At 43.3% G+C, this 14,899-nt stretch overlaps 1 protein-coding gene across 2 annotated transcripts in view; it reads right to left on the bottom strand.

The window, feature by feature from the left end:
* The window catches only part of LOC126299294 (uncharacterized), a 483,067-nt gene that overhangs the window by 345,537 nt on the left and 122,631 nt on the right, over positions 1 to 14,899 (bottom strand). For both annotated transcript variants that reach the window (XM_049991089.1, XM_049991090.1), the window contains exon 2: positions 1,118 to 1,190. In XM_049991089.1, coding sequence (XP_049847046.1) covers positions 1,118 to 1,190 — 73 coding nt within the window. The remainder of the gene's footprint in view (positions 1 to 1,117; positions 1,191 to 14,899) is intronic.

Below are 14,899 nucleotides of genomic sequence, written 5' to 3'. Positions count from 1 at the left end.
GGCGGGTTTGCCATAACATCAGGCACCAGGGGTGCATTCCTTTTACCTTTGCAGGGACATGGCGAAGCATTTAAGTATTCGTTACATTTAGGGTTCTGAGTTCTATCACATAAACAATGCCAGCTGAAGGCTGAAAGCCAGAGTTTGGACTGTCAGTCACAAAGAAAACCCCATCAAAATCCGCGAAAATGCAACATTTCGAACTCAGCACACAAATAACAAAAAGACAGAAACACACAGCAAATAGAGATGCTCATAATACTTTAACATTATATCCGAGAGAGCACAGATTTGTCGGCTTCAATAATGACACAAAGTGAATCACGCAAATTTACATTCAGAACGCGAATTTACGAAAGAAAATTAAGAATGATAAGGGATCGAAGAAAATTTGTCTAACTTTTGCAAAGAAATGAAAACAATTAATTGTAATCTCAGTGGAAACTAAGTTAAGCGAATACCTTTGTCCTCGGTACCAGAGGAATACTACAAGAAAGCGTTCAATACTTGCGAGCCCGAATAGAAGAATGTAAAGGTTCGCTTCCCTTTTTCGAGAGCGTCCACCCCGCCCCCAGGGGAGGGGGACTTCCTGTTACCAGCCATGCAACTGTAGCATCCACTAACAGACTTCCACCCCGTACCACTGATCAAACCTCTCTGATTTCACCTCTACCTATCTACAATGGCACTACGATTCCGCGCTGGACACACTGGAGGCAACTTCAACATACTGTACTCCCGTTCTCCTACTCACTCACTTACACGAAGTATGGAGGGAAACAAAACGGATTGTTCGAGGGGAAATAGATAAACACTGTTGCTCTTCTCTTTTCCAGAGACTACGTGTTGCTGTGACAGTGTCAAGTAGCAGGTGAACTAAACACTACCAGCATGCTAAAGCACCAGACGTAATTAACACTTCTGAAACAGCGTCTACTGACCCTTTTTAATACCTAACCTTGTCAAATCGTCTTTATACGAAAGTTTTTAGTTATATAAAAAACTGATGTAGTAACTGGAAAAAGCTGTATCTGTTAAAATCTCTGTCCTGACCTATCAAAATACCTCAGGTATTATAAATCAGTTATGACTGGAATTCATTGAAAAATATACTTACCATAAGCAATGCTTACTCCAGTTGCGATTAGTAGTATGTGAGGTAGCAGGGATCTGGAGCCATGGTCTGGAACCTGGAAGAGCAATCCAACATATTAAGCGTCACGGAGAAAATAAAACGAAAAGGGAATGGAAAAAAAGACGTCCATTGTAAGAATCTTGGTAGGCGTTAGCATTAAGCAATCAACAAACTACAAATACAGTTACCAAGACAATATATATTAACTTACCCATGCGTTTAACGATTTTATTTTCTTGTCAGATGTACAGGGTGCGGCGCTTAGATCCAGACAAATTTCAATTTGAATTTCCCACCATATCGCAGTTCCGATGGCGGTCGCGATTGGCGTTCTTGAAAGCCATAGGCATCTAGTAAACAGTTAGAACCTCAAAATGGCTGAGATGTTAAAGGACAAGTACAACCGAAGAGCGGCAATTATCGAATGTCTTCGCTCTAGGCGTTCGCTCACTGAAATAGTGCAATTCTTTGGGTACCCGAGATCAACTGTTTACGATGCTGTGGCTAAGTACAATACTTCGGAGAAATCTGGGGAAAGCTCTGCTAACCTGGCGAGGAAACCTCATTCGAGGAAACGCGTGTTACGAACTGCGACAGTTATCGAAAAGGCTCAGATGCTGATTTCTGAGGACCCAGGTCAATCGCTGAGGAAATTGGCGCCAGTAGTGAATGTCAGCGATTAAACAATGCGTCAGATGGCAGAGGAAGACCTTATACGACCCGTTTAGTCCAAAACTGTCTCTCGGATAACGTTAACATGTTCTGGTCAAAGGAGCTGTGACCCCTGAATAGCCCGCATTTGATCTCCCTCGGCAACTATGTTTAGAGCGTAATCGAAAGAGTTACCAATAAGACGAGGCACCCTAATGTATCTCTACGCACCGCTATCAAAGCAGCATTCATGAATATGGACAGCACTGTTTTAAAGAGTGCGTGCGATCGCTTCAGGACAAGATTGGAAGCGGTCATTGCGGCTGAAGGGAGTTACATCGAGTAATATTGCTCTTGAAAGATACCATCTTACATATATTTAAGGATTTTCACTTTCATTGTATTTTTTTAATAAATTTGCTTTAAAACAATTCATTTGTCCGGATTTAAGGGCCGCACCCTGTAGAAATATCATTTTCAATCCGGAAAGCAGCTGAAGGATTTTTGTGTGCAGATACTGACAGTCTGCGATTTTTTCCACCAGTAACTCTCGTGTACCATATTTTCGTCATAGAATTCGAGCAATGATGAAACGATGACGCAGATAATAAATGTTATCTAATGTACAGTCGCACAGATGTTATGCTGAGAAGTGAAAAGATGTGGTATATAAATTTGTTTCCAGGATAACATGAAGCAACCATAACTTTGATCCGTAGTGTTTCGTGGAAAAGAACGAAACCATAACAAAACACATTACTACTAATACTGTTTACGAAAATGAATAATATTTCTCTTTCTCAATTTCACATAATCTTTCGCGAGTAACAGACAAGTGATTAAATTTCACATTTGAATTACTTCATGTCAGATTGTTACAACGCCTAATGTGTTCCAGGATTTGCCCTAGAAAGTTATAAATATTATTTGCGCTCACAGGTTTATTACGTTTTGTTCGGCATTCCACCTTCATGGCACTTAACTGGATTGTGTTGCTCCTTTGCAGTTCAGGCTGCCGGTATTCGGACCTTAAATTGCTGTTTTTGACAAGTAGGTTCGTTTCAGCAGTATAATGTGCGTCTGCGCATCCGTGTGGTAGAACGGGAACAAGAAACTAAATCTACGAAGAATGCGGAAGGATTCGTGGAATAAGTTGAGCTTATGTCTTGCATCAAGTTTCTTATTCGCTGCATATGTTAAAAAACAGTAAATCGGTCATCAGTATAAGTTTCAACGCAACAGATCTTTGCTACGCATGATCTTATCGGACATGTTGTCTCCTTGTATTGCACCAGTTTGTAAAACTACTCACCCAGCCGGTTCTAGGGATCCTAGTGTTGAACATGGAATTCTAATCATGCAGAGTCATGAATTTTTCACATACACAACATACTGCCTGAGGTGAAAGCCATCACCTGCCAGAAGAAACTGTAGAACGGACCGTTGATTGAACCTTAGATGTCTGGCTTTGTAATCTGGCCCCTAAAGAAGCAGATGGACATACTTTACTGAGTTTCTAAAAATCATTCAGTCCTACTTGAAGTGAATGAAAACCTACATAAAATTTTTAATAGAAATTGTTAAGGAAAGATTACTGACGAAAACGAATCGTCATTGTGTTTCGCACTTTACTTCTAGAAACCATTTTGTTGTTGGAAGTAATTTCCGTCCGTCAATGCCATTCGTTCCAGTTCATTTCTGAACGTAAGTTCCACAGCGAACGGCACAGCATAGACATAGGGGAAGAGAAAGATACGGTTGACACCGCTCCCTCTTTTCTTCACAAACCTGCGCGATTCTAGTGAGAGTACAAGTAAAATAGCTTGTGGAAGATAGTAAATGCGTTGACTAAATAAATGAATCGCTTTTACAATTTAAAAAGAACTATTCATGGAGGGTGAATGGCAGTGAAACTCAAGTGATATTCAGGGCGCGCATTATTTTTCCAGTACGTTTTTTTCTAGTTATGAAGGACATAAAGATGCGTACATAAAGATGCTGGAGAATCAATCTGTACCAAAGACTGTATATTTGTATACTGTTAATCACACCGTACTACTGTGCAGAGCTGAACACCAGGTGAAATTTAAAGCCGGATTCTGGATGCTTGCCGTCATCTCATAAAGTGGGTAACTAACTGGCAAGTCGAAGGGAAAAGAAACGAAAGTCAGTCGCTCCTATTCACAGAGAGACGACCTCCAGAAATTAGAAGCATATGATTACTGAATATTTGGAAATTTGTGGTAAGTTCCTATGAGACAAAACTGCTGAGGTCATCGGTCCCTAGGCTTACGCACTACTTAATCTAACTTAAAATAACTTACACTAAGGACAACACAAACACCCATGCCCGAGGGAGGACTCGAACCGTGCGAAATGTGGCAAGGCGCCCCAGACCATGTGGCGACTATTGAATACTCTAGTCCAATGAACAACGACAGCCAAGTACTACGCGATGATATTTGATCGCTTGCTAAGGTTCTAACAAACAATAGAGACTCACGTTGAGAAACTGCAACGGCTTCAGAACCAGACAATGCGATGCGTAGTCGACCTGCCAGTAAACTTGCCGGACTGCTACAGGTATACATCAAGCCGACGACGACGAAATAGAGATCAGACAATTAGAGAGATAATAGGCCACCTCGATCATCGGAATGAGGCATTAGGCCGCTACAAGCGACCAGTGGCAGTGCTGTATTTGGAGTGAAATCACGAGGAGGAAGTAAATCTATCTTTCATAATCCAGTGGTTACCAAGAAACCTGTCATATCAACCACTTAAGAAAAGCAGTCAATACGTGAAAGGTAATACACTACGCCAATCCATTAAAGAATACGGTACAATCCCTTAACAGAAGATAACTTCCTCCACGAAGTCCACAAAGACCCTTTTATGTCGACATCCGAGCCAGTGTGGGGTACATCCAACACGTGGCCAAGCACATCTTCTCATTCCTAGCAGCCGACGAACTAGAGGCGCCATTGGAGAGGGGTACATTCAAGGAAGGTAGGTGCCTCTCACATGATAACAAACCTTATGATATTTTAATGACGCAGTATTTGATAGTGAAATATGTGATGTCTTATTTTCTGTAACGAAATTTCATGATCTGAAGATGATTGTGAGCGCAATCGAAACCGGTCATATTATTTTATAAACTCACGGCATAGACTAATATAACTGAAGTAATATCTGGCGCTCCCCAATAAAATGTTATCTAAACCTATATCTATATACATACTCAGAAAACCACCGTACGGTGCGTGGCGGAGGGTACCCTGTACCACAATTAGTCGTTTCCATTCCTGTTCCACTCGCGGATAGAGCGAGGGAGAAACGACTGTCTGTATGCCTCTGTATGAGTTCTAATTTCTCGTGTCTTATCTTCGTGGACCCTATGCGAAATGTATGTTGGTGGCAGTAGGATCGTTCTTCAGTCAGCTTCAAATGCTGGCTCTCTGAATTTTCTCAATAGTGTTCTTCTAAATGAATGTGTTCTTCCATTAGGGATTCCCACATGAGCTCCCAAAGCATATCCGGAACACTTGCTTGCTGACCGAACCTACCAGTAACAAATCTAGTAGTTGGTCTATGAATTTCTTCGGTGTCTTCTTTCAATTTGCCCTGGTGCGAATCCTAAACACTGGAGCAGTAATCAAGAATAGGTCGCACTCGTGTCCTGTATGCGGTCTCCTTTACCCGTGAACCACACTTCCCTAAAATTCTCCCAATAAACCGATGTGGACCATACGCCTTCCCTACCACAATCCTCACATGGTCGTTCCATTTCATATCGCTTCGCAATGTTACGCCCAGATTTTTAAACGATGTCACTGTTTTAATCAGGACACTACTAATGTTATATCCGAAAATTACGGATTTGTTTTTCCTACTCTTTCACATTAACTTACATTTTTCTACATTAAGAGCAAGCTGTCATTCATCACACCAACTAGAAATTTTGTCTAGGTCATCTTTTATCAACCTACAGTCAGTTATCCTCGGCACCTTCCTGTCTACCACAGTATCATCAGCAAACAACCGCAGATTGCTGCCCACCCTGTCTTCCAAATCATTTATGTATATAGAAAATAGCAACGGTCCTCCCACACTTCCCTGGATCACTCCTGATGTTACCCCTGTCTCTGACGAACACCCGCCGTCGAGGGCGACATACTGGGTTCTATTACTTAAGAAGTCTTCGAGCCAGTCACATATCTGGGTGCCTTTTTCGTATGCACGTACCTTCGTTAACAGTCTGCAGTGGAGTACCATGTCGAATGTTTTTCGGAAATCTAGAAATATGGAATCAGCCTGTTGTCCTTCATCGATGGTTCGCAGTATATCATACGAGAAAAGAGAAAGTTGGGTTTCGCACGAGCGATGCTTTCTAAAGCTGTGCTGATCCGTGGACATGAGCTTTCCGGCCGCTAGAAAATTTATTAAATTCCAACTCAGAATATGCACTAGAATTCTGCAGCAGACCGATGTTAAGGATATTGGTCTGTAATTCTGCGGGTTCGTTCTATTATCCATCTTATATACAGAAGTCACCTGCGGTTTTTTCCACTCACTTGGCACTTTGCGCTGGTCGAGACATTTGCGGTAAATGAAAATTAATTACGGGGCCAACGTGTACTCTTTGTAAAATCGAATTGGGATTCCACCAAGACCTGGTGAATTACTTGTTTTCATCTCTGTCAGTTTTTCTTCTAGCCAGGGATGCTTATTACTATGTCATCCATACGGGACTCAGTGCGGTGGTCAAACGACGGTCAGTTTCTACGATTTTCCTGCGTGACCGATTTCTTAAACGTGGCATTTAAAACTTCGGCCTTCTTTTTGTTATCTTCTGTTGCCAAACCAGACTGATCAATGAGTGATTGAATGGAAGCCTTAGACCCGCTTAGTGATTTTACACAGGACCATAATTTCTTCGGGTTCTCCGCCAGATCTTTAGCCAAGATATGACGGTGGTAGCTGTTGTATGCTTTGCCCATATGTCTTTTCACAGAATAACGGATCTCAACTAATCTTTGCCTGTTGTCATTTGCGCGTCCTCTTTGAACCGAGAGTGCAACAACCTTTGCTTTCTCAGCATTTTCCGAGTTTCGTTATTAAACCACGGTGTGTCTTTTCCGTGCTTCGTCAACTTACTAATCACATACTTGTCCAGAACAAGATTTACAATCTGTTTAAACCTTTCTCATAATTACTCTATGTCCATCATTTTGGAACTAAATGATTTCAGTTCATTGCCTAAGTGAGACGCTAACAACAGCTTATCTGCTCTTTCTAGCAGAAACACTCTCCTAGCCCTCTTGACATTTTTATTAACTTTTCTAACCATAGTCGCTGTGGTGGCATCATGATCACTAATCCCTGTCTCTATAATGACACCATCGAAAAGGTCCGGCTGTTGGTAGCTACAAGGTCCATGATACTTCCATTGCACGTGGGCTGTCGAACTAGCTGCTCAAGACAGATTTCGGAAAACGTATTCAAAAGTACTTCACAAGACCGTCTACCTGTGATGAATCCGTACACGTCCCAGTCTATACTCGGTAGGGTAAAGTCACCACCAACTACACACATCAAAAAAAGTTTTGCATCAACCCGGTTCCCATAAATCCTGAAGACAGACGTTGACTATGGATGTATCAAAGACACAGTCCCTTTGATTGTTTAGGAAGTCACTAAACCCGTCCAAAGATGTAAACAACGATGCATGAGCAGCGCCTATTAGACAGAGGGGGTCCGACAGCCGATTAGTTCCAGTCATTCCACCACGAAGGAGGTACACGACTCGTGTTGTCTGTAGTTCAACGATGCCTAGACGGTCAATACCGCGGCTCGATAGCGTCCGCATTGTTACTTCGTGCCAGGAAGGGCTCTCAGCAAAGGAAGTGTCCAGGCGTCTCGGAGTGAACCAAAAGCGATGTTGTTCAGACATGGAGGAGATACAGAGAGACAGGGAGACAGGAACTCTTGATGACATGCCTCGCTCAGGTCGCCCAAGGGCTACTGCTGCAGTGAATGACTGCTGCCTACGGACTGTGGCTCGGAGGAACCCTGACAGCAACGCCACCATGTTGAATAATGCTATTAGTACAGCCACAGAACGTCGTGTTACAATTAAAACTGTGCGCACTGCATGATTCGCGACTTCACTGCCGACGTCCATGCCGAGGTCCATCTTTGCAACTACGACACCATGCATCGCGGTAGAGATGGCCCAACAACATGTCGGATCGACCGCTCAGGATTGGCATCACATTCTCTTCACCGATGAGTGTCGCATATGCCTTCAACCAGACAATCACCAAAGACGTGTTTGGAGGCAACCCGGTCAAGCTGAACGCCTCAGACACACTGTCCAGCGAGTGCAGCAAGATGGAGGTTACCTGCTGTTTTGGGGTGGCATAACGTGGGGCCGACGTACGCCACTGGTGGTCATGGAAGGCGCCGTAACGGCTGTAAGATTCGTGAGTGCCATCCTCCGACGGATAGTTCAACCATATCGGGAGCATATTGGCGAGGCATTCGTCTCCATGGACGAAAGTTTGGGCCCCCATCGCGCACATCTTATGAATGACTTCCTCCAGGATAACGACATAAAAAAATGGTTCAAATGGCTCCGAGCACTATGGGACTTAACGTCTGAGATCATCAGTCCCCTAGACTTAGAACTACTTAAACCTAACTAACCTAAGGACATGAAGCACATCCATGCCCGAGGCAGGATTCGAAGCTGCGGCCAAAGCAGCAGCGCGGTTCCGGACTGAAGCGCCTAGAACCGCTCGGTCACCCTGGCGGCGATAACGACATCGCTCGATTAGAGTGGCCAGTACGTTCCCCAGACATGAACCCTATCTAACATGCTTGGGATAGATTGAAAAGGGATGTTTATGGACGACGTGACCCACCAACCGCCGGCCGTTGTGGCCGAGCGGTTCTAGGCGCTTCAGTCGGGAACCGCGCTGCTGCTACGGTCGCAGGTTCGAATCCTGCCTCGGGCATGGATGTGCGTGATGTCTTTAGGTTAGTTAGGTTTAAGTAGTTCTAAGTCTAGGGGACTGATAACCTCAGACGTTAAGTCCCATAGTGCTCACAGCCATTTGAACCAGTTTTTGAACGCACCAACCACTCTGAGGGATCTCCGCCGTATCGCCGTTTAGGAGTGGGACAATCTGGACCAACAATGCCTTGATGAACTTTTGAATAGTATGCCACGACGAATACAGGCATGCATGAATGCAAGAGCACATGCTACTGGGTATTATAGGTACCGGTGTGTACACCAATCTGGACCACCACCTCTGAAGGTCTCGCTGTGTGGTGGTACAACATGCAATGTGTGGTTTTCATGAGCAATAAAAAGGGCAGAAATGGTATTTACGTTTATCTCTTTTCCAATTATCTGCACAGGTTCCAGAACTGTCGGAACCGAGGTGATTCAAAACTTTTTTCGATGTGTGTAGGATTACATGATCTTGGTATTTATGCACAACTGACCACAGACGTTCTTTGAATGACTCTACAACTGTCTCGGCGGAGTCGGGTGCTCGGCAAAAACATCCAACAATTAACTTGTTTTCACGTAGACATGTTATGCGCGACCAGGTAACTTGACTGTCACACTCAGTTTCAACCTCAGTAGAGACAATATTTTTGTCGACTGCAATGAACACTCTCCCACCTATCGCCATCTAATCTGTCTTTTCGATAAACATTCCCACACTCTCTAAATATCTCAGAACTTACTACTTCGACAATGGAAAGAAAATCAGCCCTCGGTCACTGTTTTTAACAAATTAACTTGGTTTCGACACTGGTAGTAGTGTCTTCCTCAGAATTGAAATCAAAGAATGGTCTATATTCATTCTTTGATTTAAATTCTGAGGAAGAAACTCCTACCAGTGTCGAAACCAGGTTAATTCGTTAAAAACAGTGACCGAGGGCTGATTTTCTTTCAGTTGTAACTATTCACGGTCTCTGAACGTGCAGCCATGTGCAAGATTTTTTACTTCGAGTTGTAGCCAGCTCTCAGTCCCAAGAATAATTTGAGAGTTGTCTTGAGAACTTTCCTGGAGGGCAGTAAATTTTGGAGCTTTGTTACGATTACTTCGACAGTTTTCTGATAAAATTTTTATAGTCGAATTGTCTTTACTCTGAACGTGGTCTGATTTATCTATATGCGTATCGACTGGCGAGTGTTCATGAGAGTACCTAAACTACTGCTTAGCCTAAGAAAACCCCATGTGCACTCCACAAGTACTCTGATTCTTTTGTATAATGCAGCCTGACCTATCTAAGGGAGTCCTATAAGTCCCCTCTCGATAACGCATGTCCTGAAATGTGCAGCCAATACTGTCACAGAGACGAGTAAGCCTTTGTCTGAGATCCTCCACTCGACTCCAAACCAAAAGACACCGATCAACTGTGGGAACGATGCTGCAAATTGTGAGCTCTGCTTGCACCTCGCGTCGATGCCAGCAGTCTTCAGTACCTCAGCCAGCCGCCTGTAAGAACTGAGGACGGCCTCAGAACCCATGCGACAGGCGTCGTTGGTGCCGACGTAAGCCACAACTTGCAGACGACTGCACCCTGTATAAGCTCGACAGCTGCAGGCAAGGCCGCCTCCACATCTCGGATGAGGCCCACAGCAGACATACAGAGTGCACATTGGTTTTCTTTCCAGCCCTGAACGCTATCTTCCTAAAGGGCTCCATAACAAGCCTATAGGCCTTCTGCCGTTCCTGATCTACGAAAACGATTTAGGAGACAATCTGAGTATCCATCTTGCATTGTTTGCACACGATGCTGGCATTTACCATCTCGTAAAGTCGTCAGATGATCAAAACCCATAGCAAAACGATTTAGACAAGATATCTGAATGGTGCGAAAATTGGCAATTGACTGTAAATAATGAAAAGTGTAAAGTCATCGACATGAGTACTAAAAGGAAGCCAGTAGGTTTCTGTTACACTATAAATCACGCAAAACTAAAGGCTGTAAATCCAACAAAATACTTAGGGATTACAGTTATGAACAACTAAAACTGGAATTATCACATAGATAGTGTTGTGGGGAAAACCAGCGAAAGACTGCGATTTGTTGGCAAGTCCAACATGTCTACTAAAGAGACTGCTTACACCACTTGTCTGCCCCCTTCTGGAGTATTCCTGTGTGGTGTGGGATCCGCTCCAGAAGGGACTGACGGAGGATATTGAAAAGTTTCAAAGAATGCAGCTCATTTTGTATTATCGCGAAATAGGGGAAAGAGTGCCACGGACATGATACGTGAGTTGGGTTAGCAGTCATTAAAACAAATGCATTTTTCATTGCGCAAGATCTTTTCGTGAAATTTCAGTCTTCAACTTTCTCCTCCGATTGCGAAAATATTGTTGGCGTCCACCTACATAGAGAGAAGTGATCATCATAATAAAATTAGAGAAATCAGAACTCGCACAGAGAAAATTAAGTGCTTGCTTTACCCGCTGTTCGAGAGTGGAACGGTAAGGAAATATCTTGAACGTGGAACCTTCTGTCAGGCACTTAACTGCCAACTGCAGAGTAATCATGTAGATGTAGATGCATACATTTCATAGACACCATTCAAGTGTATGCACAAAATGCTCGTATTCTGAAGAGGAGATACAATACATCAACGAAGAGATATAGAAGATGATGAATAACAGTAAATCCCGCTTCAAGAAGTCATCGGGGATTTTAATGCAAATGTTGGAAACTTAGGATATGATGTCAGAAATAGGAGATGTCACATGTTGGCATAATCTGCCAAGAAGAACAAAATATTCGTCATTTACACTTTTTTCAAAGGAAAACAAATAGAAAATGTATCTGGCAACGACAAAATGAAACTAAAAAATGATATGTATTGCACTTTATTTATAAATGCGTTTATACCTACATCTACACTCATGCTCATAAATTAAGGATAATGCTGATACATGGTGAAACAATACTCTGGTGGGCGGTTTGCGGATTTAAATCACCTCGGGTTATGACCATGCGGTACATCTGACCTGCAGTCATCGCACGATTGCGCTGGCAGCAGGCTACTTACGCAGAGGTGTATTGGTGCATGTCAGAGTACGGTTCAGCGAGCAGTTGTGCAGCCGTTTTCAGACGTGATAATGGTAACTGTATGTTGAAAATGGCTCAAAGAACACATATCGATGACGTTATGAGGTGTGGAATACTAGGGCGACTGGAGGCTGGTCAAACACAGCAGGTCGTAGCACGGGCCCTCCGTGTGCCAAAAAGTGTACTCTCACGATTACGGCAACGATTCCAGCAGACAGGAAACGTGTCCAGGCGCTACAGTACGAGGCGTTCACAGGGTACAACACCACAAGAAGACCGATATCTCACCATCAGTGTCCGCAGACGGCCACGGAGTACTGCAGGTAGTTTTGTTCGGGACCTTACTGCAGCCACTGGAACAGTTGTCTCCAGACACACAGTCTACAGACGACTGAACAGACGTGGTTTATTCGCCCGGAGACCTGCAAGGTGCATTCCATTGACCCCTCGTCACAGGAGATTCCGTAAAGCCTGGTGTCAAGAACACAATACATGCTCATTGGAAAAATGGTCCCAGGTTATGTTCACGGACTAGTCCAGGTATAGTCTGAACAGTGATTCTCGCCAGTTTTTCATCTGACATGAACCAGGAACCAGATACCAACACCTTAATGTCCTTGAAAGGGACCTGTATGGAGGTCGTGGTTTCATGGTTTGGGGTGGGATAATGATTGGTGCACGTACACCCCTGCATGTCTCTGACAGAGGAGCTGTAACAGGTCAGGTGTATCGGGACGTCATTCTGCACCAGTATGTCCGCCTTTTCAGGGGTGCAGTGGGTCCCACCTTCCTCCTGATGGATGATAACGGACGGCCCCACTGAGCTGCCATCGTGCAGGAGTACCTTGAAACAGAAGATATCAGGCGAATGGAGTGGCCTGCCAGTTCTCCTGACCTAAACCCCATCGAGCATGTCTGGGATGCTCTCGGTCGACGTATCGCTGCACATGTTCACACCCCTAGGACACTTCAGGAGCTCCGACAGACACTGGTGCAAGAATAGTAGGCTATACCCCAGCAGTTGCTCGACCACCTGATCCAGAGCATGCCAACCCGTTGTGTGGCTTGTGTATGTGTGCACGGTGATTGTATCCCATATTGATGTCAGGGTACATACGCAGGAAAGAGTGGCGTTTTGCACCACATGTGTTTCGGGACGGTTTTCTCAACTTATCACCAATACTGTGGACTTACAGATATGTGTCGTGTGTGTTCCCTATGTGCCTATGCCATTAGCACCAGTTTTGTGTAGTGCCACGTTGTGTGGCACCACATTCTGCAATTATCCTTAATTTATGGGCATGAGTTTACTTCACATTCCGCAAGGCTCCTAAGAGTGTGTGGCGGATTGTACTTCTGGTACTACTAAATCATCCTCTCTTCCCTGTTCCACTTGCTATGGCGCGTGGAAAGAGCGAGTGTCGGTAAGCCTCTGCGTTACCTCTAATTTCTCGAATTTTCTCGTCGCAGTCGTGGTCACTTGGTGAAATGCGCTCACTCGAAATTACATTAACAAAGCTCTCTGTGATGCATAACGCCTGTCTTGTAATATCTGTCACTGGCGTTTGTTGAGCAACTCGGTAACGCTCTCGCGCGAACTAAACGAACCCGTCACGAAACATGCCACTCTTCGTTGGATCTTTTCTGTTTTTTCTCTCAGTCCTACCTGGCAAGGATCCCAAACAGATGATCACTACTAAAGAATAAGTCGAACAAGCGTCTTGTAAGCCACCTCCTTCGTAGAATAGTTACATTTCATTTATATTTTTCCTATGGATCTTAGTCTGCATTTGCTTTTCCTTCTATTTGTTTTATGTGAGCATTATACTTAAAGTCGCTCTGGATGGTTACCCCTAGATATCTTATGGTAGATACTGCTACCAGCGATTTGTTATTAATAGTATAGTTGTACAGTAGCGGATTTCTTTTCATATGTAAGCGCAATGTGTTACACTTACTTACGTTCAGAGTCGATTCCCAGAGCGTGCACCATTCATCAATCCTCTATAGGTCATTCTGGAAATCGATACTATCTTCTGTCGTTGCTACTTTCTTATAGACCATCTCATCATCTGCGGACAGTCTTAAAGAGGTTCCGGCGCTTTCTACAAGATCATTTATATACACTGTAAACAGTAACGGCCTTATCACACTTCCTTGGGGTACTCCGAAAATTACCTTTACATCTGTTGATTTTGTTCTGTTAGTTACATGTTCTACAGCTCATTTGAACGGTTCTTTTATCGAAATGATGTGCAACGAGTCACTTTATAAGATATGTATGCATGATTAGTGTTAACATAAATCAACACATTATCATTTTATTCCTACTCATGCAACCACACTTAAAAACAAGTTTTTTTACTGTCTACCAGATTTTAAGTAGAAATTCGTCAGTGGAATAGAAGGAGTTGTCCAGGAGAAATTATTTTAGATTAGATTTAAAACTTACTTCGCTACCTGTCATACATGTCAAACATTTTATGTTACTGGGTAAATCACCAAAAATTTTATGTCTGTATATTAAACTCCTCTCTGAGGCACTGACAGCTTTAACAACGGGTAGTAAAGGTCATGCTCCCCTATAGTGATGAAGGTATGTACATCATTGTTCTTCCCAAATTGTGGTGGATTATTTATGACGAATTTAATTAGCGAAGCACCACATATTATTCTTAGTGCACGGTTTTGTCCAATCAATAATTTCTTCGTAATTGATGGATTACCCCAGAAAGTTATTCTGCATGACTTTACTGAGTGGAAATATGCAAAAAAGTCAAGAAGCTGATACTTTTTTTCCAAGATGAACAATAATACAAACAGAAAAAGTAGCTGAACTTAATTGTTTGAGAAGGCTCAATGATATGCTTCTTCCAGCTGAAGTTTTCATCAATATATAAACCCAAAAATCTGGAGCTTTCTGCTCTAATTACTGACTCCTACTCATGTGCTACATCGATTGTTGGTATGACTCTATTTGTTATACAGTGTGTTTTTTGT

Source organism: Schistocerca gregaria, chromosome X (assembly GCF_023897955.1).
Source record: "Schistocerca gregaria isolate iqSchGreg1 chromosome X, iqSchGreg1.2, whole genome shotgun sequence".
Classification (NCBI taxonomy): domain Eukaryota; kingdom Metazoa; phylum Arthropoda; class Insecta; order Orthoptera; family Acrididae; genus Schistocerca; species Schistocerca gregaria.
This window is presented reverse-complemented; position numbering and strand designations above follow the sequence as displayed.